The sequence below is a fragment of the Myxine glutinosa genome, chromosome 11 (assembly GCF_964187855.1).
Source record: "Myxine glutinosa chromosome 11, kmMyxGlut1.1, whole genome shotgun sequence".
Classification (NCBI taxonomy): Eukaryota; Metazoa; Chordata; class Myxini; order Myxiniformes; family Myxinidae; genus Myxine; species Myxine glutinosa.
In genome coordinates, this window is record NC_136271.1 from 22,092,218 (window position 1) to 22,119,002 (window position 26,785).

At 50.8% G+C, this 26,785-nt stretch overlaps 1 protein-coding gene across 1 annotated transcript in view; it reads left to right on the plus strand.

Annotated features, from left to right (window-relative positions):
• The first annotated feature begins 5,886 nt into the window (after positions 1-5,886).
• Positions 5,887-26,785, plus strand: part of LOC137436481 (neuroplastin) — a 105,283-nt gene continuing 84,384 nt past the window's right edge. Inside the window, exons 1-2 of the mRNA XM_068130311.2 lie at positions 5,887-6,070; positions 18,496-18,667. Of these exons, the coding sequence (XP_067986412.1) occupies positions 5,962-6,070; positions 18,496-18,667 (281 nt within the window). The 5' untranslated portion in view covers positions 5,887-5,961. The remainder of the gene's footprint in view (positions 6,071-18,495; positions 18,668-26,785) is intronic.

Sequence of the window (26,785 nt, forward strand, 5' to 3'; positions counted from 1 at the left end):
TGGTGGATGGTCCACGTCGAGGTGGGCCGGCTTGAGGCGGTCTACCGAAACGTGGTCAGGAGTACCGCCGATGTCCAGGGTGAAGTGCTTCGCCCCGGTCTCCAGCACGCGGAAAGGCCCGTCGTACGGGGGCCGCAGTGGTGTCCGGTGGGCATCGTGGCGGACGAAGACCTACTCCGCCTTGCGAAGCTCCGGAGCGACGTGCGTCGGTGGGTGCCCGTGGCATGCCGTTGGCACCGGGGCGAACCTCTGGGCGGTCTCTTGCAGAGCGGAGCGCTGCTGTGCCGCGGACCATGGTGCCGTGGAGTCGGGGAGGAACTCGCCCGGCACCCGCAGCGGTTGCCCGAAGACCAACTCCGCCGCGGATGCGCGCAGGTCCTCCTTGGGCGCCGTCCGGAGGCCCAGCAGGACCCAGGGGAGCCTGTCAACCCAGCCGCCGTCGCGGAGGGTGGCCCGGAGCGCGGCCTTCAATGAGCGGTGAAATCGCTCACACAGGCCGTTAGCCTGGGGGTGGTAGGCCGTGGTTCGGTGCAGCCGGACCCCGAGCCCCTGCGCGACCACCCCCCAGAGCTCCGAGGTGAACTGGGGGCCGCGGTCGGACGAGATGTCTGAGGGGGCGCCGAACCGGGCGACCCAGGTGGCGATGAAAGCCTGCGCAACATCGGCCGCCGTTGTCGACGCCAAGGGCACGGCCTCCGGCCACCGGGTGGTGCGGTCCACCATGGTGAGGACGTAGGTGAAACCCCACGAGGGGGGCAGAGGTCCCACCAGGTCCACGTGGACGTGGTCAAACCGGCGTTCCGGCACCGTGAACGGGGCTAACGGGGCCTGGGTGTGCCGGTGCACCTTGGCGCGCTGGCACGCGAGGCACGTCCTGGCCCAGCCGCGGACGGCCTTCCGGAGGCCATGCCAGACGAAATTGTCGGCGATCAGCCTTTGGGAGGCCCTCGCGCCCGGGTGGGACAGGCCGTGGATGGCGTCAAACACCTGGCGCTGCCAGCCCGCGGGCACGATGGGGCGAGGACGCCCGAGGGAGACGTCGCACAAGAGGGCCGCGCCCGCGCCGTCGAACGCCACCTCGGTGACGCGGAGGCCCGTGACGGCGGTCCGCAAGGCCTGGACGTCGGGGTCAGCGGCCTGGTCCGCTGCCATCCGGGCATAGTCGATGCCGAGGTGGACTGCGTGGGCGACGGCCCGGGAAAGGCAATCCGCCACCGGGTTGTCCTTCCCCGCGATGTGCTGGATGTCCGTCGTGTACTCGGACACGGCCGAGAGGTGACGCTGCTGCCGGGCCGACCACGGCTCGGTGACCTTGCCCATCGCGAAGATCAGCGGCTTGTGGTCGACGAAGGCAGTGAACGCACGGCCCTCGAGCAGATGGCGGAAGTGCCTGACCGCCAAGTGAAGCCCGAGCAACTCGCGGTCGAAGGTACTGTAACGGCGTTCGGGCGGGCGAAGCTGCCGGCTAAAGAACGCCAGCGGTTGCCAAGCTCCACGCACCCATTGCTCGTGCACCGCGCCCACCGCGTAGTCTGAGGCATCGGTGGTGAGGGCGATTGGTGCATCGGGCGCCGGGTGCGCGAGCATGGTGGCGTTAGCCAAGGCGAGCTTCGCGCCCGTGAACGCCGTGTCCATCTGCTCGGTCCAGGTAACGTCGCCTTTGCCCGGCTTACCTCGGAGAGCTTCGTGCAGGGGGCGCAGGAGCTGGGCGATACGGGGAAGGAACCGATGGTAAAAGTTCACCATGCCCAGGAACTCCTGCAGCCCTCTGATCGTGCGGGGGCGCGGAAACCCCTTCACCGCCTCCACCTTGGCCGGCAGGGGGACGGCTCCATGCCTGGTGACACGGTGCCCCAGAAAATCGATTATGGTGGCGCCGAACCGGCACTTTGCGGGGTTCACAATCAGGCCATGCTGGCCCAGGCGTTCGAAGAGCGTGCGGAGGTGGCGTAGGTGCTCTTTGCGGGACGCGCTGGCGACGAGGATATCGTCCAGGTAGACGTAGACAAAATCCAAGTCACGCAGGACGCTGTCCATCAGTCGCTGGAACGCCTGAGCCGCATTCTTCAGACCGAAGGGCATGTGCAGGAACTCGAAGAGTCCGAATGGCGTGATGACCGCCGTCTTCGGGACGTCCTCCGGCCTGACGGGGACCTGATGGTAGCCGCGTATGAGGTCCACCTTCGAGAAGAAGGACATGCCCGCCAAACGGGCGGAAAAGTCCTGAATGTGGGGGACGGGGTAGCGGTCGGGGGTCGTGGCGTCATTGAGACGGCGATAGTCCCCGCACGGTCGCCATCCCCCGCCGGGCTTCGGCACGATGTGCAGCGGCGACGCCCAAGCGCTCTCTGAGCGCCGAACGATGCCGAGTCGCTCCAGGGTAGCGAACCCCGCTTTTGCCACCGCCAGCTTCGTCGGCTCGAGGCGGCGTGCCCGGGCGTAGACCGGTGGCCCGACGGTGGGGATGTGATGGGCCACCCCGTGCTTGACGGCCCCCGCCGAGAAGGTGGGCCGCGTGAGGGCCGGGAAGCCGGTGAGGAGGCGGGTGAATGCGTCCGCTGCCGGAAGCATACAGACCAACGTGGCCGGAACCGAACCGTTCGGCAAGCCGCTTGGCAAGCCGCTCGTTGAGCTGGGCAACGCACAAGCGAGCGAGCTGAACGTCTCGGCCTGGACAAGACGTCTGCGCTTGACGTCGACCAGGAGCCCATTAGCGCACAGGAAGTCCGCGCCAAGCAGTGCCATGGGCACGTCGGCGGTGACGAACGTCCATCGGAAAACCTGCCCTCCGAACCGCAGAGAGAGGCAGCGTTTTCCGTACGTACGGATGGGCGTCCCGTTCGCGGCAAGCAGCGCGGGGCCCCCACCCACGGCGTGCTTGTCTGACGTGCCGGCGGGAACGACACTCACCTGCGCTCCCGTGTCGCACAGGTAACGGCGCCCGGGGAAGGTGTCCGTTATGAACAGCAGGCTGCTCGAACGGCCGGCGCTCATCGCCACTATTGAGCGCCGGCCCAGGCGTTTCCCGATCTGTTGAAGGAGCATGGCGGATGACACTGCCGAGCTTCGTGGCCGAACTTGGCGTGGAACCAGCACCAGGTGGTGGAGCTGGAGGAGCGCGGCTGGCTCCCCCAGGCCGGTGGAGTTGGCGGGTTTCCCCGCGGTGGCGGTTTTCGCCGCGGCGGTGGGCGGGGCGTGGCGGCGGTCACGATGTGCGTATCAGCATGCTGCGTATGCTGTATAAGCTGATGCTGTGGATCAGCAGCATCAGCAGCAGCATCAGCAGCATCAGCCACGAGGGCCGTGACGGCCACGCCGACTCTCGCCCGCGTGTCCGAAGCGGCGAAGTACTTGTCCGCCTCGGCCACCAATGCTCGGGGTTCCGTTAGCCCGGTCCCGGCCAACGCGAGGCGAACCTGCGCTGGAAGTTGGTGACGGAAAAGCGCCCGGAATAGCGAACCGGGGGCTTCGTCGCCCAACAGTGACAGCATATGGTCCATTCGGACCGACGGGCGCGTGTCACCGAGCTCGGGGAGATCCAGGAGGCGGTCGGCCCGTGCGTCGTCCGTGAGGCCGAACGTGGCTAAGAGTAGCCGCTTGAGTGCCTCGTACTTGTGGCCGTCCGGTGGGTGGCGAAGGACGGACACAACTCGAGCGGCCGTGCCGGGCCCGAGGGAGGCGACGACGTGGCAATAGCACGTGTCATCGCCGGTGAGGCACCGAAGCTGAAATTGGGCTTCGGCCTGGACGAACCAGACTTCGGCCTGAGCCTCCCAAAATTCGGGAAGTTTGATGAAGTTGGCCATGGCAATGGCGTCATGTGTGGAAGGATCGCTCCGGCAGATCCAACATCAAGGGGGTCACCAGTAAAGCGCGGCGTTACGTGCGCTGCTTGCGAGCAAGGAGGAAGCGGACAAGCGGTAACTTATAAGCGTCTTTATTTGAGGAGCTCACTGTAACACTGGCGCGCTCCGGGCTGCGCGCCCGGTGTATATCATGAGGCCACGCCTACCCCTCGGGCGTGGCCACCGCCCACTTGGTGCGCGGAATGATGTCACCACGCCAGTGGGCTTTTGTGTCCGCCACAATATAATAAAATGCACACAAGGACAAAATTATTATTTATCCGTCATTTACCTGGATATTTTAACGGGAAAAACAAATGGTCACTTTTATTCAGCCGCATGATCGAAAATAAAGGAGATAGCGGGACGTTTGGACCGATCGAGTCAATTCGCACCCTCGACCGTTGGAACACTTTGTCCATAAGATTGGCAAAAAAAAATCCGTGAGATGGTTGAATGTTCATAATTTTCTTTGTGACGCACATTTCTGGTTAATAACCATTTTCTATAAAGTTTGAAACTACCATTAACAGCGGTAAATGTTTTGTTTCCGGCAAGGAAAGCAAAATCAGCTTATTTTTTTTTTCTTTTTTTTTTTGTATAGTGAATCGAGGCTCGTGAAAGAGCTGACATTTACTTCACAAACAAATCAACCAGACAAACAAAATATATAAAAAGAGGGAGCGGAGGACAAGAGAAGGCGAAGCACACAAACACTTGAGAGCACACAACATTTAAGAGCAGGGAGATGTGTGGGAGGGAGAGGGCTTGGGGGGAGTAGGCGTGGGAAGGGGGGGGGAGGAGGCGTGGGAAGGGGGGGGGGGAGGAGGCGTGGGAAGGGGGGGGGGAGGAGGCGTGGGAAGGGGGGGGGGGAGAAGTATAAAACACAAGGACACCAAGGACTTCCAGGACAGAAGTTGGTATTTCATAGCTTCCATAGCATTTGCCCTTTGCATTGCAGGACTTCCTTCCATAGCTTCCATAGGTCCATAGGTTGGACGTCATAGCTTCTGGGTTTAAATGTAACGATGAGGAAATGAGGAGTTTCACTGTTTAAAACAAAATTATAGAAGCTCGGGCCGCGAGGCAGCGACCTGCCTCCCACTACCCCCCTCGACGCCCCTGCAACCACCACCCCCATATCCCCACTGGCACACACTACCCCCCACAACCATCCTCACCGCCACCCACAACCACCCTATACCACCCCCCCCCCCATCCTCAGCCTACCACCACCACCACCACCACCACCCCTCCCATCCCTACCGCCACTCCTCCCATCCCTACCCCCACCCCACCGCCACCACCACCCCCCATCCCTACCCCAACCGCCACCACCCCCCTCTCATCCCTGCCCCCACCACCCCTCCCATCCCTACCCCCACCCCCACCGCCACCACCACCCCTCCCATCCCTACCCCAACCGCCACCACCCCTCCCTCTCATCCCTGCCCCCACCGCCACCCACCACTCCCATATATATAAATCATACCCCCATCCTCAGCCTACCACCACCACCAACCACCGTCACCCAACCCAACACCACCACCACCCACCCACCACCTTCCCCCACCACCATCATCATGACCATCTCCTCCCCCCCCCCCCCCCCCCCCCACCACCATCACCATCACCCTCCCCTCCCATCCCCACTCCCACTCCCACTACCACCACTCTCATATACCACATCCCCATCCTCAGCCTACCACCACCACCAACCACCGTCACCCAACCCAACCCAACCCAACACAACACCACACCACCACCACCCTCACCACCAACAACCATCATCATCATCATCATCATCATCATCATCATCATCATCATCATCATCATCCTCATCACCATCAGCACCAGCCTCACCATCACCCTCCCATCGTCATAATTATTGGGGCGTTGCGAGAGATTCATGGTGGAGGCGTGGTTTGCGAGGACGGCTATGGGGCGTGGTTTGCGAGGACGGCTATGGGGCGTGGTTTGCGAGGACGGCTTTGGGGCGTGGTTTGAGAGAACAACTAAGGGGCGTGGTTTGCGAGCAATCAGAGCTGCGTGCTTAAAATTCCCTCGGTGGTTGTTGCCCCGCCTCTGTGCGCAGTGCGGCCGATAGGAATACGGCATGAAAATGGTAATACTCAGGTTGGTGCTGGCAAACTTGCACAACAAATGGGAGTTTATCCTGATAAGTCTCTTGATCGCAAATACCTCTGCGCTTGGATCTACAGTCGGTGAGTTTGTTGTCCCCGAGGTTCTGCAAAATGAACTGTTAAAAAGGGATTCAAAAGCCGACGCAAAGAAATAATGTCTATTTAATGTCTATTTAATGTCTTAGCAGTCCCGATATTCTTGTGATTGCATCGATTGTTGCTTTGACAATGTTGCTTGAATCTTTGTCGTGTGTGGTTTTTGGTTCACGAGTTATCAAACAGTGACCACTATATTCGTCGTGTGTGTGTGTGTGTGTGTGTGTGTGTGTGTGTGTGTGTGTGTGTGTGTGTGTGTGTGTGTGTGTGTGTGTGTGTGTGTGTGTGTGTGTGTGTGTGTGTGTGTGTGTGTGTGTGTGTGTGTGTGTGTGTGTGTGTGTGTGTGTGTGTGTGTGTGTGTGTGTGTGTGTGTGTGTGTGTGTGTGTGTGTGTGTGTGTGTGTGTGTGTGTCCGCAGCATAACTACCCGATATCCAATCTTGGTGAAACTTGGGTGGGAGGTTGATATCATGATATAGTTGTGTCCTGCCTAGAGTGGGCGTATTGCGCCCATTGTGGGCGGAGCCACGCCCGAAAAAGATGTCTTTTTAGGGGGTAATCGAGTTCAAGCCACATCTTCTCCGAGGGGTTTGGTGGAATCTGACGGGTTTCGCTATTTGGTTGGGCCAATGTCACGTGTCTAGCCCCACGGAGCTCGATTTTTCATTTTCGCCCCAAAGTCAAGGTCATGAAATTTAGAAAAGTCGATTTTTTGATGGTTTTATTACATTGTTCGCTTCCTGATAGGGTGAAATGTCGTGCATGGTCTTATATTATCACATACATCATGAAATACAAGTTTCCCAACAAATTTCAGAATCTTCGACCTTTGACCTTTGAAGGTCACAAAGGTCAAATTTTCAAAGTTGTTGGAATCGAACCGAATTTTCGGTATTGAGTTTCGGTATTTCGGTATTGTGTATACCTCATAACTGATTATACATTATTTTCTATTTCAGTTAAAGGTCGGTCACCTTCGTTTTGACATTTCCGGGCCTGGCCTGTTGGCCTGTTTCGGTTATAGTCCGTCCTTTGTCATTGAATACCGCTCGCTCGTGAACCATCGTCGTCTCCTGACTTTTTTTTTTCTTCAAATCGATTTGTTCTTATTGCCAGTCTGTTTTACACTTGGACTATCATGAGCCTTCGAACAAAGCAACTTATTTTTCAAAAGATGAGAATTTACATGTGTGATCCATTATAAAAGGATATATATATTTATTACGTTTACAAATGTGTGGGCAATTTTGACTCGCTCTTCCCCTCGATGTATTTATTGTATGCCATGGCCCTCCTTTTACCCCCCATTTTCCTTGTTCTTATCTTCACATTTATTCCCCTGGTTCTTCTATTGCAGACCGGTGGAGATTTAAGAAATGATGATGGGCTTTTTGTTTTTGGGTTGATTACCAAAATAACTTTTCACATTTAAGTCTCAAAAAGGTGTATTGACATTAAAGGTTGAATTTATTTTTGGTTTTTAATATTTTATTTGTTTATTTAATTATTTTCCTCCTTGAGAAGTACCTGAAAGTTTCATCTAGTTTGTCCCACTTATCAACATTTCTATTTACTAGGGCATGCCCGTACTATATATATATCTAAAATTATATCCCCCCCCTCTATTTACATGAAATGGTTTGGTCCAAAGCGAACGGCTTGCGAGTACGGTGACAATCCCCCCCTCTATTTACATGAAATGGTTTGGTCCAAAGCGAACGGCTTGCGAGTACGGTGACAATCCCCCCCCCCTTCTATTTACATGAAATGGTTTGGTCCAAAGCGAACGGCTTGCGAGTACGGTGACAATCCCCCCCCTCTATTTACATGAAATGGTTTGGTCCAAAGCGAACGGCTTGCGGAGTTTGGTAAAGAAATCGCCATAGCGTGCCCAAACGCGCAGGAAAGCGAAAGAATCGCAAATTAGTTTTTATTAGTTTTAAAACATAGTTTAACGCCGACATAGCGCCAACATAGTTGTGAAATAAATGAATACGCTCTCAAATGTGCCGTCCGAGGCAGAGTCTGTTCGCCACGTTCGGCACACGTGATAGCTCGCTGCTCTCTGATTGGTTGAATCGTTTTTTGGACATAGCTCGGTAACTACTTGTCCGATTAATTTCAAACCTTGAAAAGGCACATCCTCGGGTCCCCAGCAATATACCTGGCAAGTTGCAAGTATATCGGACCCGTTGTTGTCGAGAAACAGCGGTCACAGACAAACAAACACACACACACACACACACACACACACAGACACACAGACACACAGACACACACACACACACACACACACACACACACACACACACACACACACACACACACACACACACACACACACACACATTACTGGAATTATAGATAGATTACCTCTGCCACTGAAACGTGTTTTGTTTTCACATCTGTCTGTAGGATATCTCAAGGTTGCGGACGGATTCGGACAAAACTTGGCCAGGTTAGGCGTGTGACAAGGAAAAATTTGATTTTGGTGGAAATTCGGATCTGAGTTTTTATTTTTTAATAAATTAATATGTGGGGGAAATTACATGCCCAGACCAGAAATCGAACCCAGGTCCTCTGGAAAACCATACCGGTGCTCTTTCTGGGCGACCCTGCCTAAGCATGCAATTTTCGCACACATGATTGCCACCTCGCTGCCAACCATAGGAGCACCAATGGCCTGAACAGGAGATGGTCTTCCTCCAATGGGGGGGACAAATCCATGTCTATTATAAACACCACTGTGGGCATAGTGAAGCATTGGTGCTACAATGGTATGTGCATGAATGAGGTCGACCTAGGGGATTGTAGCGGTAAAATCCTTAATTTGTGGAACCTGGCAAAGTTCTGGAATAGGCCCTAGCTTGACGGCTTTGAGGAGCGGCTGAAAGACTGGGCTAATTTATACATTAGAATGGAGGTGGTTACGAGGATATGAGACGTTTAAGATAATGATGGGTATTGAGAAAATAAGTGCAAACGAATTATTCAGTACAGTAGACATCAATAGGACTAGGGCCATAGTCTGAGAGTTAAGCTGGCAGTAATGTGGGGTCATCACTCATAATTAATGCATGGAATGGTCTCTGTTGTCGCTCAATAAATGCTAAACAATGGCATTGGCCGTTATGTACAAGACTGTTTATTCAAGGCATGGATCCACCAGCATATCTCTGACACCGTCAAGATGGCGTCCCTCCCATCTCTCACACAATCCCCTTCCGCTGACATAAACAATTCCTTCCCAGCCATCCCGAAGCTTCTGGCAATTCACAAACAGCAATCTCGGAAATAATCAAGCACGTAAGAAAGAACGCAACATTTTCTCCCCTCTCCCACCAAGTTAAAGTATGGAATGAGGACACAAAATCCCGAAAATGGCTGGGGCGCTGACAGGCTCTCTGAGGCCGTTGCAGTGCCCCCACGGGTTCAAGCCCTCTTCTATATCAGCTGTATCACCTGTATTGGTGGGGTACATACTAACTCCAGGCTGGCTATATGTAATCAAAGGCTGGGTCACAGGGGCCACCACCCTCCGTAGTCTACTGATGTGCCACCGAGACACTTCCTGAAGCTGGAAAGTCACTGGTCCAAGCTGTCTGCCTACACGAAGTGGGGAGGACCAGAATGACTGCATCTTGTTTTAAATATCCTCATCGGAAACTTTGACCGTCATGAACCTGTATCGCAGGTGGCCTTGATCTGTGCAAAATGTGAAAGCATTGCTTCATGCGCTGCTGGCTCAGTAGTACGGCAATGCTGGCAGCCGGTGATGGGAAGCAAGACCCCATGGGTCAAAGCCTGCATCAGCAGGAATAGCTCACGGCCTGTCATTAAAGTTGCTGGTGAGGCACCTGTGGTGGTGTGCTCAATTGCCCTGTAGTGCATGAGGGTCTGTAGTAGGGCTGTTTGAAACGTACAACCTTGAGCTAGGTGTGCTCAAATTCCATTCGTGAGGGTGTGGTTAAACCTTTCCACCCCTCCATTGGCCTGTGGGTGGTACACGGCCATGCGGATATGTTTTATTCCATTGAAGCTAAGATACGTGGTGAACTCAGCTGAACTGAACTGTGGGCTGTTATCTGTGGTAATTACCTGTGGCACCCCCCAACGAGCTATCAGTGTGTCCAGGATGTGATTAATGTTCTGGGAGGTAACTGATCCCACAGGAACAACATCGGGGCACTTGGAATGTAAGACCACCAGATAGCGTTGATGGTGAAGGACATCCGACATTTCTCCATAAATGTCTAGTCATAGGTGTTCCCAGGGGTGAGACGGCCAGAGAACTGGCTGCAATGGAGGCGATACGGGCTGTCCAGCTTTGCCACTGATAAAACAAACCGTACAATCCTTTACCAATGTCCCAATGTCATGGTCAATGCCGGGCCACCACCAGGTCACGGCAACGTTGCTTGACCTTTACCACGCCCGTGTCCCTCGTGAGCCATATTCGACACCCGTGCACACAGCATACTTGGCACTACTGTGCGGTGGCCTCGCACTACACAAAAATCGTTCCAACAGGCTGGCTCGTCTTTCACCCTGGAAAATGGTATCGGTTTGTCTGCTACTCTGGCTGGCCATCCCTCTGTAATGTAGGAACGTAGGGTACCGAGAAGAGTCCTCCTTGGATGCACACTGGAGCACCAGAAGGGACACCATAATCATGTAGGGGTCCATGCAACAGATGTATTTGATCCTGCTCTGTGTCTTCTGGTTCAGAACAGGTGTGAGCATCCATAACTGATCTGGATAAGTGGTCCGTCGTGGTATTGTGACGTCCAGGGGTGAACTGAAGCTGGAAATTGTACTGCTGGAGTCAGTCCGGCCACCTGTACAATTGGAGTGGCTTGTGTCCCGTGCCTGATGTGAACTTCCAAGCGGAGTGCCTGGTGATCTGTTCTGAGAGTAAAGGGCCGACCATACAGGTACAGATGCCAGCGTTCGCATGCCCATACGCAGGCCAATGCCTCTCTCTCCCACAGAATATTTTTGCTCCGTGGGACTCGAGGCACGGGATGCAAAAAGCTATGGGTTTCTCCTCGCCATCCTGCACCTGGGACAAAATAGCCCTCAACGCCGTGGACGAAGCATCACAAGTGATCAATGTGGCACTGTTGTCAAAATGAGCTGGAAGAGGGGCTGTAGTGAGCTGACTTTTCAACCTGTGTATGGCTGCTTGACATGCTGGGGTCCAATTCCAGGAGGCTTCCTTCCTAAGAAGCTGATGTGGTGGTGCAGTGATGGCTGAGTACTGTGGCAAGAACCGGATGTCGTAGGCCACCATGCCCAGGAAGGAGACACGCTGAGAAGCAGACTGAAGCTCAGGAGTACGGTGCATTGCTTCCACATTGGACTGGAGAGGGGAAATCACGCGAGGTGACCACTTAAATCCCACAAACTCTATTCCGGGTACCACAAAAACAGATTTGTCGCCATTTGGTGTTAAGTTGTGCTGAGCAATTTTCTGGAGCACTTGGACCAAGCGTTCATGTACTGAGATATTGGGACCATGTATCACTGTCATCTAAGTACAAGGACATGCTGGCGAAGATGGATGACACAATCTTTTGAAAACATCGGTGTGGAGCATAAGCCAAACGGCATACGGGTGTGACAAAAAACTCCGGTACGAGTCACAAAAGCCATAAGGTCCCTGCTGTCTGAAGCAAGGGGAACTTGGAGATTACCTTAGCTTAGGTCCAACTTACTAAAGACCGTAGAGCTGTAGAAATGGGTGGTAAGCTCTTCAGCTGTTGGAAGCGGATATTTATCTGGAATAATTGCTTTGTTCACCGCAAGCAAGTCTACACAAACTCGAAGTCCCCCAGACTTTCTTTGCTATAACAGGTTTGGAAATCCATGGGGATACATTGATCGGCTCTTATTATACCAGTCTCCAAGAGGATGTTCAATTCAGTCGCTACCTGTTCCCGCAAGGCAAGGGGAATGTGGCGTAGTGGCTGAATGACCGGAGCCACAGCAGGATTCACTTCACTTTGGGTTGGTGAACAAATGGAGAGGACGCCAAAACCATTAGTGTGCAGGCCATTGTTGCCGCCAGGGGGAGGACACTTGCAATATGGCCGTGCCACTATAATCCGTCAAGGAAAACGCAAGAGAAGTAAACAGGTCGAGGCCCATTAAATTAGCACCGTTTTTTGTAATGTAGAATGTAAACTTAGAAATATTGGGCACTATAATAACGTACCGACAGCTGTAATGTGCTCATTGCGTCAATTTTGGCATGTCTGTAACCAGAGGGTGGTAGAGGGGCGTTGTTGGGTCATGTCTGAAAAATATCGTCTGTTTCAAAATTCAGGAGACAGCTTGGCACCGGTGTCCAGGAGCAGAGGTATGCACATGTAATTGAGAAAGATCGCACTTGTTTAAAATTTGATGAAGTTTAGGACAGTATGGATTTTGGCCGGTGCAGTAAACGAGGTCTGTGGTTGAACGGTTGCTTGTGTTGAGGTGGAGACACCACCTGGCAAAGTGGTTAAATTTTCCACAATTTCTGCACCGTTGGCCTCTGGCAGGGCAATTGGCAGCCCTGGACTCGTGCCTGGTGGACCCACAGTTTCGGCAATGCAGTGTAGAACGTGTGGGATGCTGCCGTATGGTGTATTGTGAGATCCGTAGCATCTGGTGTGAGTTTGCCGAATTCCCTGAACTGCACAGTCTGTAGCTGTAGCAGGCGAGAGTGTTCCAGTAAGTTTTGTGTACTGTGGTAAGCTGCTTCCACTTGACTGGCTATCTTTATGGCTTGAGTCAATATTAGGTTGTCTGATTTGAGTAAAAGTCTCCCCCTCACTTGTACACTCTTTTCTGATCAGTTGTCTCCAATCATCTCGTTAAATGCACCAAATTTGCAAGGGAGTGCTCATTCTCTCAATGTAGAAATGTATTGGAGAATTGACTCACCGGGCCTCTGGCCTTGTTGTCGGAATTTGTACCGTCGAATGAGGGTGCTCGGAGTGGTGCCGAAATGTGCGGCAAGCATGGCAGTGGGTGCAGGACCCACCAGGGTGAATTCTCCGTCTTGCAGATTCATTGCAAGCAGGTAGGTATGAAAGGACGACAACCACCGAGACCATGGAACAGGCGGTTTGCCCGGTAAAGCCAAAAATGGCGCTGGTGAGGTAATCAAATTCTGCCATCCTTGTCGCCAATGTTGTCACTCAAAAATGTTATACAATGGCACTGACCGTTATGTACAAGACCGTTTATTCGAGGCACGGACCCACCGGCATATCTCAGACCCCGTCAAGATGGCGTCCCACCAATCTCTCCCACAATCCCCTTCCAATTACATCATCATCCCTTCCCAGCAAACCCTAAGCATCTGACAATTCACCACCAATACCAATAACAACAACAGCAAACTCGGAAATAATCAAGCACGTAAGAAAAAAACGCAACAGTCTCCCTGGAAAGCTGGTGGGAGCAGAAACGGTAGATGAGTTTAAATTGGAATTGGATAGGTACTGGTACCTGGAAATATTGAAGATTAGAGGTAGAGGGATTTTGGCAGGACTTTTGGGTAGCTTGAGTATGGATGGGTGATTGTGTATCTGTGTGATGTTCTCTGTGGGTGGTCTCATCAAGGTGTGTGGTTGATGTTTCTCACCCAAGAACCGCCTTTGACCTCGCTCTTATCCCTGAAAAAGGGGGAAAAAAAAAAACTTCCAAAAAACCCCCACAAAACACATATTGCGTTTTTCTTTTAATGTCAATGTTGTGCAGGCATAATGGGCCGGATGGCCACCGCCTCCTGCATCTATACCACAGTACACAAAACTTACTGGAACACTCTCGCCTACTACAGCTACAGACTGCGCAGTTCAGGGAATTCGGCAAACTCACACCAGATGCTACGGTAACCCTACAGGTCGCACAAGATCTGCCTGCAACCCTCTTATGGTTAAACTGCCAAAATCAAGACTCTCTGCTCACCTTCACTCCTTCATTCCTCTTTTCTCCCGCCTCTGGAACAAACTCCCTCACTCTCTTCAATCCCACTCCACCCTCCAGGTCTTTAAAACAGCTGTTCACCACCATCTCTTATCTTCCCCCATCCAAAACCTTGATCTTTTCTACCCCTGCTAATTTCACCCCAATTCCACTTTTTTGAAATACCAACTTCTGTCCTGGAAGTCCTTGGTGTCCTTGTGTTTTATACTTCTCCCACCATCCCCCCCCCCCTTCCCACGCCTCCTCCCCCCAAGCCCTCTCCCTTCCACACATCTCCCTGCTTTCAAATGTTGTTTGTGTACTTCCCCTTCTCTCCCCATCTTGTCTTCCGCTCCCTCTTTTTATATATTTTGTTTGTCTGGTTGATTTGTTTGTGAAGTAAATGTTAGCTCTTTCATGAGCCTCGATTCAGTATACAAAAAAAAACAACAAAAAAAAACAAACTGTTGAACACTACCTTCCTTGCACTTCCAAGAACCTCCAGTTTTGCAGTACTTGGACATGTTAAATAGGGGGTGTATAAGACTGCTTCATAGTGCTAAACAAAACTTCTGGAAAATGATCTTTAAAATCAGTTATTTAAATTGAAGTATATACTTGAACACAGCATGGGGTATCATGGGGGTATCGTGTAAAGCCAATTTCAGATTGGAACAAAGGGATTAGGTTACTGGGCTTCGAGAAAATACATAGGAAAGTTAGCGATAGCCAAATATGAACACGTCACAATTAAAAGAACCTTGTAAAATAAACATAAATCGCCTATATGATGAAGTCTCCTGCTGTATTGAAGCGATTAAACTTGCCCCCTCGTCCTCACCGTTCTTCCCCTATTGATCTCTCAAATCGTTTTTTTGTAATCTGTCAGTTTCTTTTATAAATAGTTCTGCAGTTCCATAAACCAGTCAACGAATAATAAAATAATCACTTTTGTCTATTGTTTTACACTTCAGAGCCATTCCATTATTAACATTGCAACATAAGCTGCTCAGCTCAAAAAAACACGATTGGTCGAAATTAAACTCCGTGATAACTAAACTAGTACTTAGAGGTTGCTTGCAATCGGTCAAAACCATGATATTTAAGGGTTTACTGTATATAACAAGACGTCAATAACGACAATATATGTAACTGAAATATTTTCTACAAAAATAGACTATAAATAACAAGTGTGCAAGATATCTTTTGCGTCACAAGGGTCCAAATGTTCTCATTTAAATCTTCAATTTTCTGACTCCAGAAGCTTTACGCAATTTGGCATCTCCGTCTGTCTGTGATGCGTTCAGTTGTTACTTATCCAATCTCGACCAAACTTGACAGGAGGACGAAGGGTCACACGATCTTTTGTAACAACTTCATTTGCCCATCCCTTCCTCAGGGAGTTTTCCATCTTGGGTGAAATCCATGCTAAGGTGTATAGATTGCTTCTTGTGGTGTTTTCCAAAGTCCGCTTCTAATAACAAAAGTAATAACACCAATGATAATAGTATAATAATGTTGCTATTACAAAACAATATTGATACTAATAATGCCCCACCCCCTCTCCCAAAGAGGTATTTTTCCTCCTTGGACTAACGCTGTCATCGTGAATAAATAGCTTATAGTGGTGTTTCATGGGGCACCCCAAACATTATGTCTGGGGGTAGAGCAAAATCTAGAGCTAGGTAGATCTGTATAGGTAGGTATTTGACTGTCGTCATAGGGACTTTACATGTAATAAGTTCTTTATGTTTAGGCGTTTGTCGGGATAAGGTGTATAATTGTGGATCTACCAGGAGATTCGTGTGATAGTTAGATAGGGATTAAAATATAACGCCCCTGTGAGTCTCACCTGGTCATCAAACCCTTGTCCATTATGGCACTGCAAACCACATAACCACTTAGTTAGGTCCCTAGCGCAACATTAAATAATTCCTTTCCCTGACTGACTTCGGAAGAAAACGGACAGGAAACCAGGCTGGAACACCGCCACAATCGGCCGCCACCATGTACACCTCTGCAAGGCCTACGAACCTCGCCTAGCACGTGTTATAACACAAGGACCGTGGGGTCGGGGATGGGAGAGTTGGAGTGATGCCGTGGGCGTGCCCCTGGATGAGCCGGCGAGCCGGGGGAGGCTCTGATTGGCTGAGGAGTGCGCCAATGTGACGTCATCGGCCAAGAGATATTAGCGAGGGTCGGACGCCATTTTCGGCAGTGCAGTTCGGAGGTGCGCTGAACAGAGTCGAGAGAGTCGAGCTCAGTGCAGTTCGGAGGTGCGCTGAACTAAGTTCAGTCCCGGTGTGAGTTGAGATGAGAGCAGAGCCCTGACTTGAGTCAAGAGTTCGAGTGCAGTTCGGAGGTGCGCTGAACTAAGTTCAGTCCCGGTGTGAGTTCGGTCCAGTTCAGTTCGGAAGTCTGGAGAAAGCGAACTCGGATTTGAACCATAGCGTGCAGTCGCAATTGTGCTCTCTCCCCCTTTTCGCCATTCCTCTTGGTTCTGGAGTTGGTGCTCGCGTTGGAGATCGATGACGCATGGTGCTTTTGGTGCGTGGTGCTCGGCCTTGTGGGACTTAGAGCGAGGGACCTCGTGTGTGCAATCGGGCCGGAAGCAGCAGTGTTGGACGGCAGCCGCAGACGACGAAAGACCAGATAAGCCCACATCCGCGTACATTTTGAACGACATGACGTGTTCTTTTCGTAATTCATCTCCCTCGTTTTGTGTTTGATATCAGTCGTGTGGAGACGTTCCGATTTAGGATATTAAATTTACCGGCACGTGCTTTTTTCTGTCTTGCTTTTATTTAATAAACCCTTATTATTTTCTGGATATATCTGAACGCAGTTTTCCTGGGTGTTTGATTTTAATAGCTAAGGCTGCAGGGCTCTCGTCGTTGCCCTCCATCCTGCGTGCTTTGCTTGATTGGAATCCGCTATTGAGTTTTTGCCTCGGGAGTTTAAAGCCTCGTAATCGGCGTCCGCAACTTTGATGTTAATCGCAGTTGCGTGACTATTATAAATCACACACAATTATTACCTTTTTAAATGGTCGCTATTGCTGTTAAACATGAAATTGAAAATCTGGAGAATTCCCGGTGTCCTCAAGACATTATTGCTTGTACCATCCACCACACTAATGGACCAGAGCCTAGATCTCCAGTAATCCATATACCCCAGAGAATTAACGTGACCCTGGTGCTCCCGGAGGGTGTAAAGTAAAAAAAAAAAAAAAAAAAAACTCACATGCTTCTCCTTTTAGCAATAGATGCAAAAATCTAGTTTAATCTGTCCTGTGACCCTGGAACCAAACAAACATTATATTTACAACAGCTCCCATAGCTCCTCCCCCCCCCCCCTCTGACATGATAAATAGTAAATATCATTTTAAACTTGCCTTGTACATTCACAAGCCCTCCCAGACACGTCCTTCCCCTTTCTCTTCGAAAGGGCGTCTGTGCTCTATTCTGTCGAGTGAAAAATTGGCATGTGCCATTTTTACCTGCAACATGTCGCAGGTCTACAAGAGGTTTGCATTGCTGCTGCTGTTTTTGTTGTTTTTTGTTTTTGTGGGTCTTGTTGGGGGTCGTTTTTTAATTTTTAATTTTTTATTTATTTATTTAATATGCACCCATTGGTCGGACAACTGCCGGACCACACCCACATCTGTTGCTTGACTCCACCTACCATAGCAACAAGACAAAATATTGCTGCCATCTTGTTTTTTTGTTGGGCCTAACACATTTGACCTGTAGACCTCTGCTGATTATACAATGCCCTGGTTGTCAGATTACCATTGGCTTTGTTTGGGTCAAGTGTTATTGACGATGAAGGACCCTGAAAAGTCTAATCATATGTCGAACAATAAAGTTTAATCAAGGCTGTCAGAATGCGCAGTACTCGAGTGTTACGTTATGCACATTACTAAAAAAATAGTTTTTGATCAGCCCCATATTGGGGTTATGCAATCCATGACTGACGAATTGGCTCATTCTGATATAACCATGGTGGAGGGTGGCATGGATTAGAGGTGTTGAGTTAATTTTTTAACAGCTTATTAAATGTGCGTTTCTCAATTGGCCCGTGACTGAATTTTGTCGCAGGTTGTGACCACAGTGATGTCATTCTTGTTTCTCTGGTGTGACATTCCTGGCCAGAAATGAACCTCCGACTCGCACCAGACTCGCACCAGACTCGCACCACAATGTTACCGAATCTGGTAAATTAATATGACATGATCTTGTATAACGGAAGTCATACAACAATACTTTATTTACTTTTCAAGAAAAGGTAATAATTGGAAGGGTTGAGTCCACAATCCCATTTGATCACAATAATATTGTTGCATTTAATTATAGTCACTTAAAAGTTTAAAATATTTAACTTTTGTGTCGTAGTTGCAATAAATTTGGGCTGAATTTCCGTATTGCTGCTTTTCCTGCATGTCCTCACTAGGTGTGATTGAGCCCTCTGCAAATGTTACTCTGGGCAATGGAACAGAGAGTGCCACCATTTCCTGCAGCATCAATACAGCAACGCACACCGTGAATGGGAATATCTGGCTCAGGAATGGAATAGAGATGCCCGACACTGAAGTCAATTCTTCTAAACATTTCATGAACTACACGTGAGCAAATTACATTCACTTAAAAAAGAAAATCGGTCCATAGCACAGTATCACAAATGGGGTTTGACATTTATATTTCGATACACTTAATTAAAATGGCCTACAATTTGACATTTTAATATCTGACAATAGAAATCGGGCAGTGACCAAAAATATTTGACGTCGACAAGAGGGATTGATCGATCGTGGGAGTTAATCAGGAGGTTGTAAAATTAAGTAAACTAGTGTGTGTGCGTGCGCTTCCATTCATATTAATCCATCTTGAGTTCTCCAACCTTTAATGAGTATATATATATATATATATATATATATATATATATATATATATATATATATATATATATATATATATATATATATATATATATATATATATATATTGTTGCGGATATGAGATTGGCCTCCATCCATATCCGCTTGTAAATATTCCCCTATTTCCCCAATACTTCCCAACTATCCCCAATCCCCCATTCCCTAGTCCCATTTTCTGTAAACAACACTCTGTAGACCCGACCTTCCCCTATTTCCCCCATTAAATGTCGCATCCAGGTCCACCGCATCTCACGTAGACAACTATAGGACATCTTGCTAGTTATTCTTAGTCTATGTCAGTTAAGGACTCGTTTCCATTAATTCTGACTCTTCGTTGCACCAGAATGTGATTGTATGGCACCGTTAGAAAGTTTAGGACCTCCCAATACCTCCCCGCAGCTCTTCCTCATGGTACAACAACAACAACAACAACAACAGCGGCGGCGGTGCGGGGAGTGTGCGTCCTCACTCCGGCTTGGTTAGCCGCCATTGAACATGTGCTCCGACGGGGTTACCACGCAGGGGCTCGCTGTCAGCTCCTCGTCAAGGGCGGAGCCCGGTAACCCCCCGCACCCAATAGAAGCGGCGGACCGATTCCATCTGGGGTGGAGCCAACGAGCCGAGGGCGTGTCACTCCCCGCTGAGCATGCGCAGGAAGAGGGAGGTGACGTCAGATGCGCCCTCAGCTTGGAGAGAGAAGACGTCACCTCCGAGCACGGCAATACCTCCCCGCATCTCTGGACCGGACCGTGTTGATTCTGCCCCTGAGCCAAGGTGCACCTTGTGCTATCGACTGCCTGTCCTTCCTTGCCATCAATCCCTGTGTGTCAGTCTTGTCCCGTTTGTCTGTGGTCTGTCGGGGATAAGATAAGACTGTGTCTAAGTGCCCATCTTTTCTGTGCTTTACCTCTTACCGTGTAATCTACCCGTTTCTGCATCACCAATTATATCCTCCTCCGGAGGTCTTGAGAACTGTACCCCTTGTGTCGTTGCATTTATCCCAGCCGTTGTGTCCTTTCCTTCATTGATTTAGCATAGCGCGATTTGGTCAACGTCGGGCGGGATCGGGTTCTAATCGGGGAGTAACTGTTCGGACGCGGTAATACCAAACCGCTCGGTAAACTAACATCTAAAACCGCGTCTGTAACAATATATATATTGTTATAGATCGCGGTTAGGATGTTATAGACCGAGCGGTGGTTTAAAACCGCGACCTAACAAAACTCACCCGATTCCACCCGAACGTTGGTTGTATCGCACCCTAGCTGCTCAATGAGGGAAAAGACAAAAGCGACGCAATGCAAGAGGAAAACGGAGACAAAAAAAAAAGGTTTGAAATATTACTACTGAATTTATTTCTACTATTTACACACAAGCAACAAAAAGCAATTCAGTTTATTTACAAGCACATAAGACGCAGGTGACACAGTGCAAATTTAGCTTATCTACAGACTTAACTTATTACCCAGGACAGAACAAACAAAGACGACTCACACGGGGAATTGCAGGAATCGCAGGATGTGGATGGCTGGAGGGAGAGGGAGAGGTCCAAGGGGGGGTCCCGCCGCACAACCGGCGCGTTCAGCAGCCGCCGTTCCTGCCCCCTTTTGCGGTTGCCGGGTGTCGCTGCTGCGGCGGCCTGCAGTTGCCTTGCCAGGCCTTGTCTTACTCGCTTCTCACCACCGACTTCTCACCACCGCAACCAACTGTGACCACTGACCCTCCTTTTTGGCACCCGACTCAGACCAACTCTTCTCTCTCTCTTTCTCTCTCGGTGCAACCAACTCCTCCTCTCTCTCTCTTTCTCCGACCAACCCAGAGTGCATCTCCCTTTCTTCTTCTCCGCTCCACTTCCGGTTGCGCCCTTTTATAGCGCCCCCAGCGATCACGCCCCCGGCGCTTTGGACACGCCCATCGGGGCGCTCACCTCGGCCCTGGCTGGTCGCACGACCCTCGGGCTCCGCCCCGGACGACGACGGGCGGGCGCGCCCCTCCCCTCCTCTGACGAGGTGGAGACACGCCTTTCTTCCCTGACTCGAGCCTCGTGGTCAATGGCGGTTATTGGAGGGGAGGTGATTGGGAATCGAGGGCTCAGCAATGACGAGAGGGGATGTAATATGGCAATCGAGGGTCGGCAATCACGAAAGGGGGATGTGAAGGAAATGGGGATTTTTGGGGATGGGAATGGAAGGGGATCTATTCTCTTTCACTGGTGCAATGGAGTATTTCAATTAATGGGAGACACAGCCTTATCCTAAAACACAGAATAAGATATAACTATCGAACATGAATATCCTATGATTGGCTGACGTGTATGCTTGTGGACTATGGGACGCCCTTTTGATCTTACACAGCTCCGGAGGCAGGAGGCACAGCACAACAACAATAATAATAATCATACAGCACACAATAAAAAAATATATATACAGTCCTCATATCCACAACACTGCACTCTCCTCCTCTTAGGCACGTCCCGGGCCTACAACTTTTAGCTTTAGCGTGACACGTAGGTGTAGTTCCCTCTATTTTTAACCTGACCCTGAGTGCGACAGTTTAAACATAAATAAATGTGTCCCGCTGCTCCATTGCACCCTGCCTAACAGACTTTCGCCCACAGTTAACCGAATTGCGGAATGGTCTTCAAACTATACACTGACGGTGGGGAGCATTATTTACAATGACTCTGCTTTTATTTACAAAACTAACCCAGGACCTGTAATTGTTCTTTCTGGGGGGAGGACAGTCTGCTCTGCATCAATGCACCATTAAAGCACCCAAAAACGCACCAATACACACCCACACACCCAAGCACCAATCGGTGCAGTCACCATTGTTCAATGAATAAAATAAAACCAACAACCCCTAACCCTGCAGGTGTCTCTGGCTCTTCGGCTCCCTCTGCTGGTTATTAATATTTCTCTTCCAGATGTTGTCATTTCCTTTGCTTTGCTTACTGGCGGCCTATTTTCAATAAAACTTGCACCCAATGTGTCCTTTTTATTTATTTATGGCCCACCAGGCTGACTATGTGTATGGTTCACCTGTGGGGCATTGGTGCCCTGTGGCCAAGGTCCGCCAGCAAGATTTCGGGCCCTCATGGCCGGTTCCAGCAGAGGGGCCATGCCCCAACCCATGGGGTCCATAAGTGGTGCTCGGCCACTGACATGTGGTCCATAATGTGGTGCATCGATGCAGACAGCTGGTTCTGGGAATTTCGGGCGCACAATGGCCGACCCACGCACGCTCCCCTCGGCGCCCAACGGCGCACATGTCATGTGGGAGACAAAAGGGGGACAAGACAAATGAGCGAGGGGTAAGGTCTCAAGGATGTCGGCCAGGTGAGGTGGAGGCCAACCGGCCATGAGGGCCCGAAATCTTGCTGGCGGACCTTGGCCACAGGGCACCAATGCCCCACAGGTGAACCATACACATAGTCGGCCTGGTGGGCCATAAATAAGGGTACACATCAAAAAGGCAATGCAAGGCGAAATGCGTACGGAGGGCGCAGTGAGAAAGCTCGTCCCTACCGTACGTCACCCCCCTGTTACCTAGCCCACCCTTGCCCTTTCCCCATATGTACAAAACCTACACATTACCAATTCGTCACTACTGTCACGTCTTCCCCATATTTCCCCTATATCAAATTCGTCACCACAATCCCTCTACTTCAAAAATTTGCCATCATCAATTCATCATCAATCCTCATAAGGAGGCAGAGATGGAACATCAAAGCACAATGTCACACCCACGTCATGATGCGTCTCACATTCCAAACATTTGCACAATAAAAAATAATAAAACATGGCATGGTGTGGAGTTACCTGTCACCTCCGGTGAGTGGGTGCAGATGGTGCGAGGAGATCCTTCATCCTAACTATCCTCTAAATGACTTTAACACACTTTACACTACCCGGGGTCTTTCTCCGGCCAAACCATTGGCCCTCTTACACTATGGGTTCTAAAAACCAATTCCCATTGGCCAAACTGTGGTGCTTTTCAATTTGGGGTCTCACTCCCCCGATTCATCTCCCGGTGCCCTCGCACAATTTCTGGGCCGCGACGTGTAGCTCTCCCAACAGGTCTACCCACCTGCACACCTCCACCACTGTAGTTGCCACCCGAGCTTACCTAGCTCCTCACCCTAACCTATCTAACTGGGGGCAGCCCCTCTCCTGGCTCTGTCACCCCATGGTGCCCTCTGGCACTGGGCTACCCGGGTCCGTCCTCCGGATCCTCGGGCCCCATCCACAACAACTACTACCGGCTCCCAGAGCCCACCTGCGGCCTCACCTGGCCGACATCCTTACAGTGGTGGAGTGCCCAAACCAACTACACACACTAACAGGCTACACGCCCAGCCATTTCCACAACACTAATGCACCCATCCAAACATCATTCTTCCAACCGCACCACAGATGCCAATATCCAACCACAATTTACCTGTACCCTCTACCTAACTCTTACACTACCCGCCCCGGGTATCCGTGATGGGGGTCCACTCTTCCCCCATTCACACCTTCGCACCATCCACTCCACTCCACAATTTCCACCATACTCACTCCACGACCATCCATTCCAATACTCCATACCATTTATTCCAGACACCTGTCTTTCATTCACCTGTCGTTGCACACCTGTGCAATCCTACCTGGTGCCACCTGCACCCTCCTCCTCTTCCTGGACCAGTTGGTCAACACAACACACATCACCATCACTCACTCATACACTGCTCCACACACCTGTTCAGTTGCACACCTGTGCAATTCTCACACACACGGCATCATCTCAGCTAACTACTCCCCTCTGAAACTTGCGCTTCCCAGCCGTCCCTTTAAACTATTGCGCTCCCACGTCATTATCATCCATACTAATCTACCTGCGTCCCCACTACAGGTATCAGTCACTAACTAACCTTAACGTTACCTAAGGTCATCTTCGCTAGATCCCTATTCATATAACCTAACCCACCCGGGCTAGTTTTCACTGCCATACACCCCATAAGCTATTGTTCCTTTGCCCCCACATGGGAAGGATGGTGGATTTGCCATCCCACCACATCGGGGGTCTCTCACTACCAATTTCGCTCGTCCAAATTCAACCAGTTCAAAAATTTTCCATTTACTGCCAATTCTATTCACTTTTCTAAATTTCGGATCAAATCACTATCACTATCACAGTCCGTCTACTTATTACATCCTCTCGGTGCGCCAATTCACATCTACAGCCCGGCTTCGTACAGCCGAGCAATGAATGCGGGTTCTTTTGTGTCCGCGGCTGGATACGTCCCGCATTCGGGGCAGGGACGGAGGCTTACCCGGGCCGAGATCCCATGCACCACCTCGGCGTGAAGCCATCCAATGTCCCGATCTCGACCTGCCGGCACGTCTCAATAGAAAGTGGTCGCCATGACGACCCTTCCTATCGGGCTGCCCGCTCCGCCTAGTGGAGCCCGGACGCGGCCGCTCCACGCGAGGCCCAGCGTGGATCGCGCACGGCGGTCCTTTCGAACCCGCCGTGGCTCGGATCTCCGCTGGTTCTCGCGGCACGCGAAGCCCGGCACGCACCGAGGGCCCGATTCGGCTAAAAGTCGACCTAACCTTTAACCCGGTTATCGTCGACGCCTCACCTGCAGGCTTACATGCATACGCTACCCCTTTCGTGCTCATACATGCAGCCGTTCCCATTCTCCTCGTACCTTTCCTTACACACCCAGGTACACTCACTCCGCCCATCGACTTGGTCACACACCTGACCACCGAACACCTTGGCACACATTCGTCGCTCGCACACCTCACCAATACACCTCTTCGCGCCCCTTTCTCGGTCACCTTCTTTGTGACAATCACAGGTGTGCTCTCACCCGCACACCCAACCACGTGTCTCACTACCAATTCCAGCGTGCATTCCCACTCACGCTCTACCATTCCAGGTGTGCATCCTTCTATTCCAGGTGTACATCCTCGCTCACCTGCCACAACCAACTCACGCTCCGTTTCACTCTCCCTACTCTCACCTCCACTCTCGGTCGCGCACTCACCCTTACTCTTGACAGCATGCGCTTTCCCCATGCACCCGTCCGTTACACACCTTTCTCGCGCATCCTCCCGCGCACACTTTTTCGTTACTTCCTCCGTAACACTCACCACACCGCGCTTCCCTGTGCTCCCTCGCACACGCGCTACGACCGACTCACTCCTGACGGCACACTCACTCCTCGGCGTGCACTTTTTCCTCACACACCCCATGGTCGGACATTCTCGCACACCTCTTTTTTCGCACACCAGACCTGTCGCACACTTCACCAACGGCCTCTCACGAACACCCGGATCCAAACCAATCCCAAAGCCGACTGAAGCTTTCCTCACATCATATACATTGCCACTCACCTCCGTACTTCGTCTCACCTCCTCTGCCACCTGCAAACTTTTTATTTGGTTAGTGAGCATCACATCATGATTTGAACACAGACCTTGCACATATTCCATTACCTCCTCCTGGATTTCTCTCTTAGTTTCTGTCCGTCCCTTCTTAATTTCACTCACCTCTTCTCCCACTTCCTCTAATTTTTGTTTAACCTCTTTTATTTCTCGGTGCGTCTCCTCAAGCTCGTCCTCTAAGGCTACCGTGACCGTCTCTATGTGCATCCTTACCTCCCGGTCCTTCGTCTCCATTACTTCTGTCACCTCGTCCACCCTCATTGTCAGTTCCTCCCTTACCATCTGACATTGCCTCTGCGTCGCTATTAATTCGTTTTTAATTTCTTTTTGTGTCGCCTTTAACCCTCCTAGTACCGCAGTGTTCTTTTGAACCTGCTCCACTAACTTCGTTTGTCCCTCTGTCAGCTGTTCCACCTCCTCCGTCAGACCCTCTATTCCCCCTTGTAACTTTGCCGTATTATTTCTCACCTCTTTCTCTATACGCTTTTCGCCTCGCTTTACCTCCTCGCGCAGCCCCGAGACCTCCTCACTCACCCCTCGTCGTATTTCCTCCATCTGGTTCCCCATCTGTTCGATTTCCCGGGCGGATTGTTCCCCTATTTCCCGCAATTTGTCCTCCATCCTATTTTCTAACCCCATTAACCCATTTTTCACCCCCTCTAACTGATTCTCCTGGGCAGCCATTCTATTTTCCACCCCCGTTAACCCATGTTTCACCCCTTCTATCCCATTGTCTAACCCCTCAAATTTCTTGTCTAACTCCTTAAAATTATTGTCTAACCCCTTAAAATTATTGTCTAACCCCTCAACGGTACCCCTTGCTTCGTCCCTCATTACCCCCATTTGGCCCTCCAATCGCTCACCCTGAGCATCCATCCGGTTCCCCATTACCCCCATTTGGCCCCCCACCCTATCCATTTTTGCATTCAGTTGGGTCAAGAATAATCTGAGGTCAAACCCGGTTTGCCCAGCGTCCCCAGCCGCCACCGCAGGCTCGCCCTCCGCGGCGCCGCTATTTTGGGACCCTTCAACCACGTGAGCGAGCGCGCCATTTTGCGCGCCTGATATTCCCGCAACCACATTGCCATTTTCCTCCTCCCTTTCTTCCCCGAAGTCCTGGGTTACTTCTAACCCCTCTATCTCTCCCACCGGCATCCCGTCGCCTTGGACAGCCATGGCGCGATTTCAAAATTCGGGCTTTTCCTTTAAAACAAAACAAATTTCGTACTTTATAATTTTGAGCGCGTGAAGCGCGCTCCGGGTCGATCTCACTCCCCGACACCAATTGTTATAGATCGCGGTTAGGATGTTATAGACCGAGCGGTGGTTTAAAACCGCGACCTAACAAAACTCACCCGATTCCACCCGA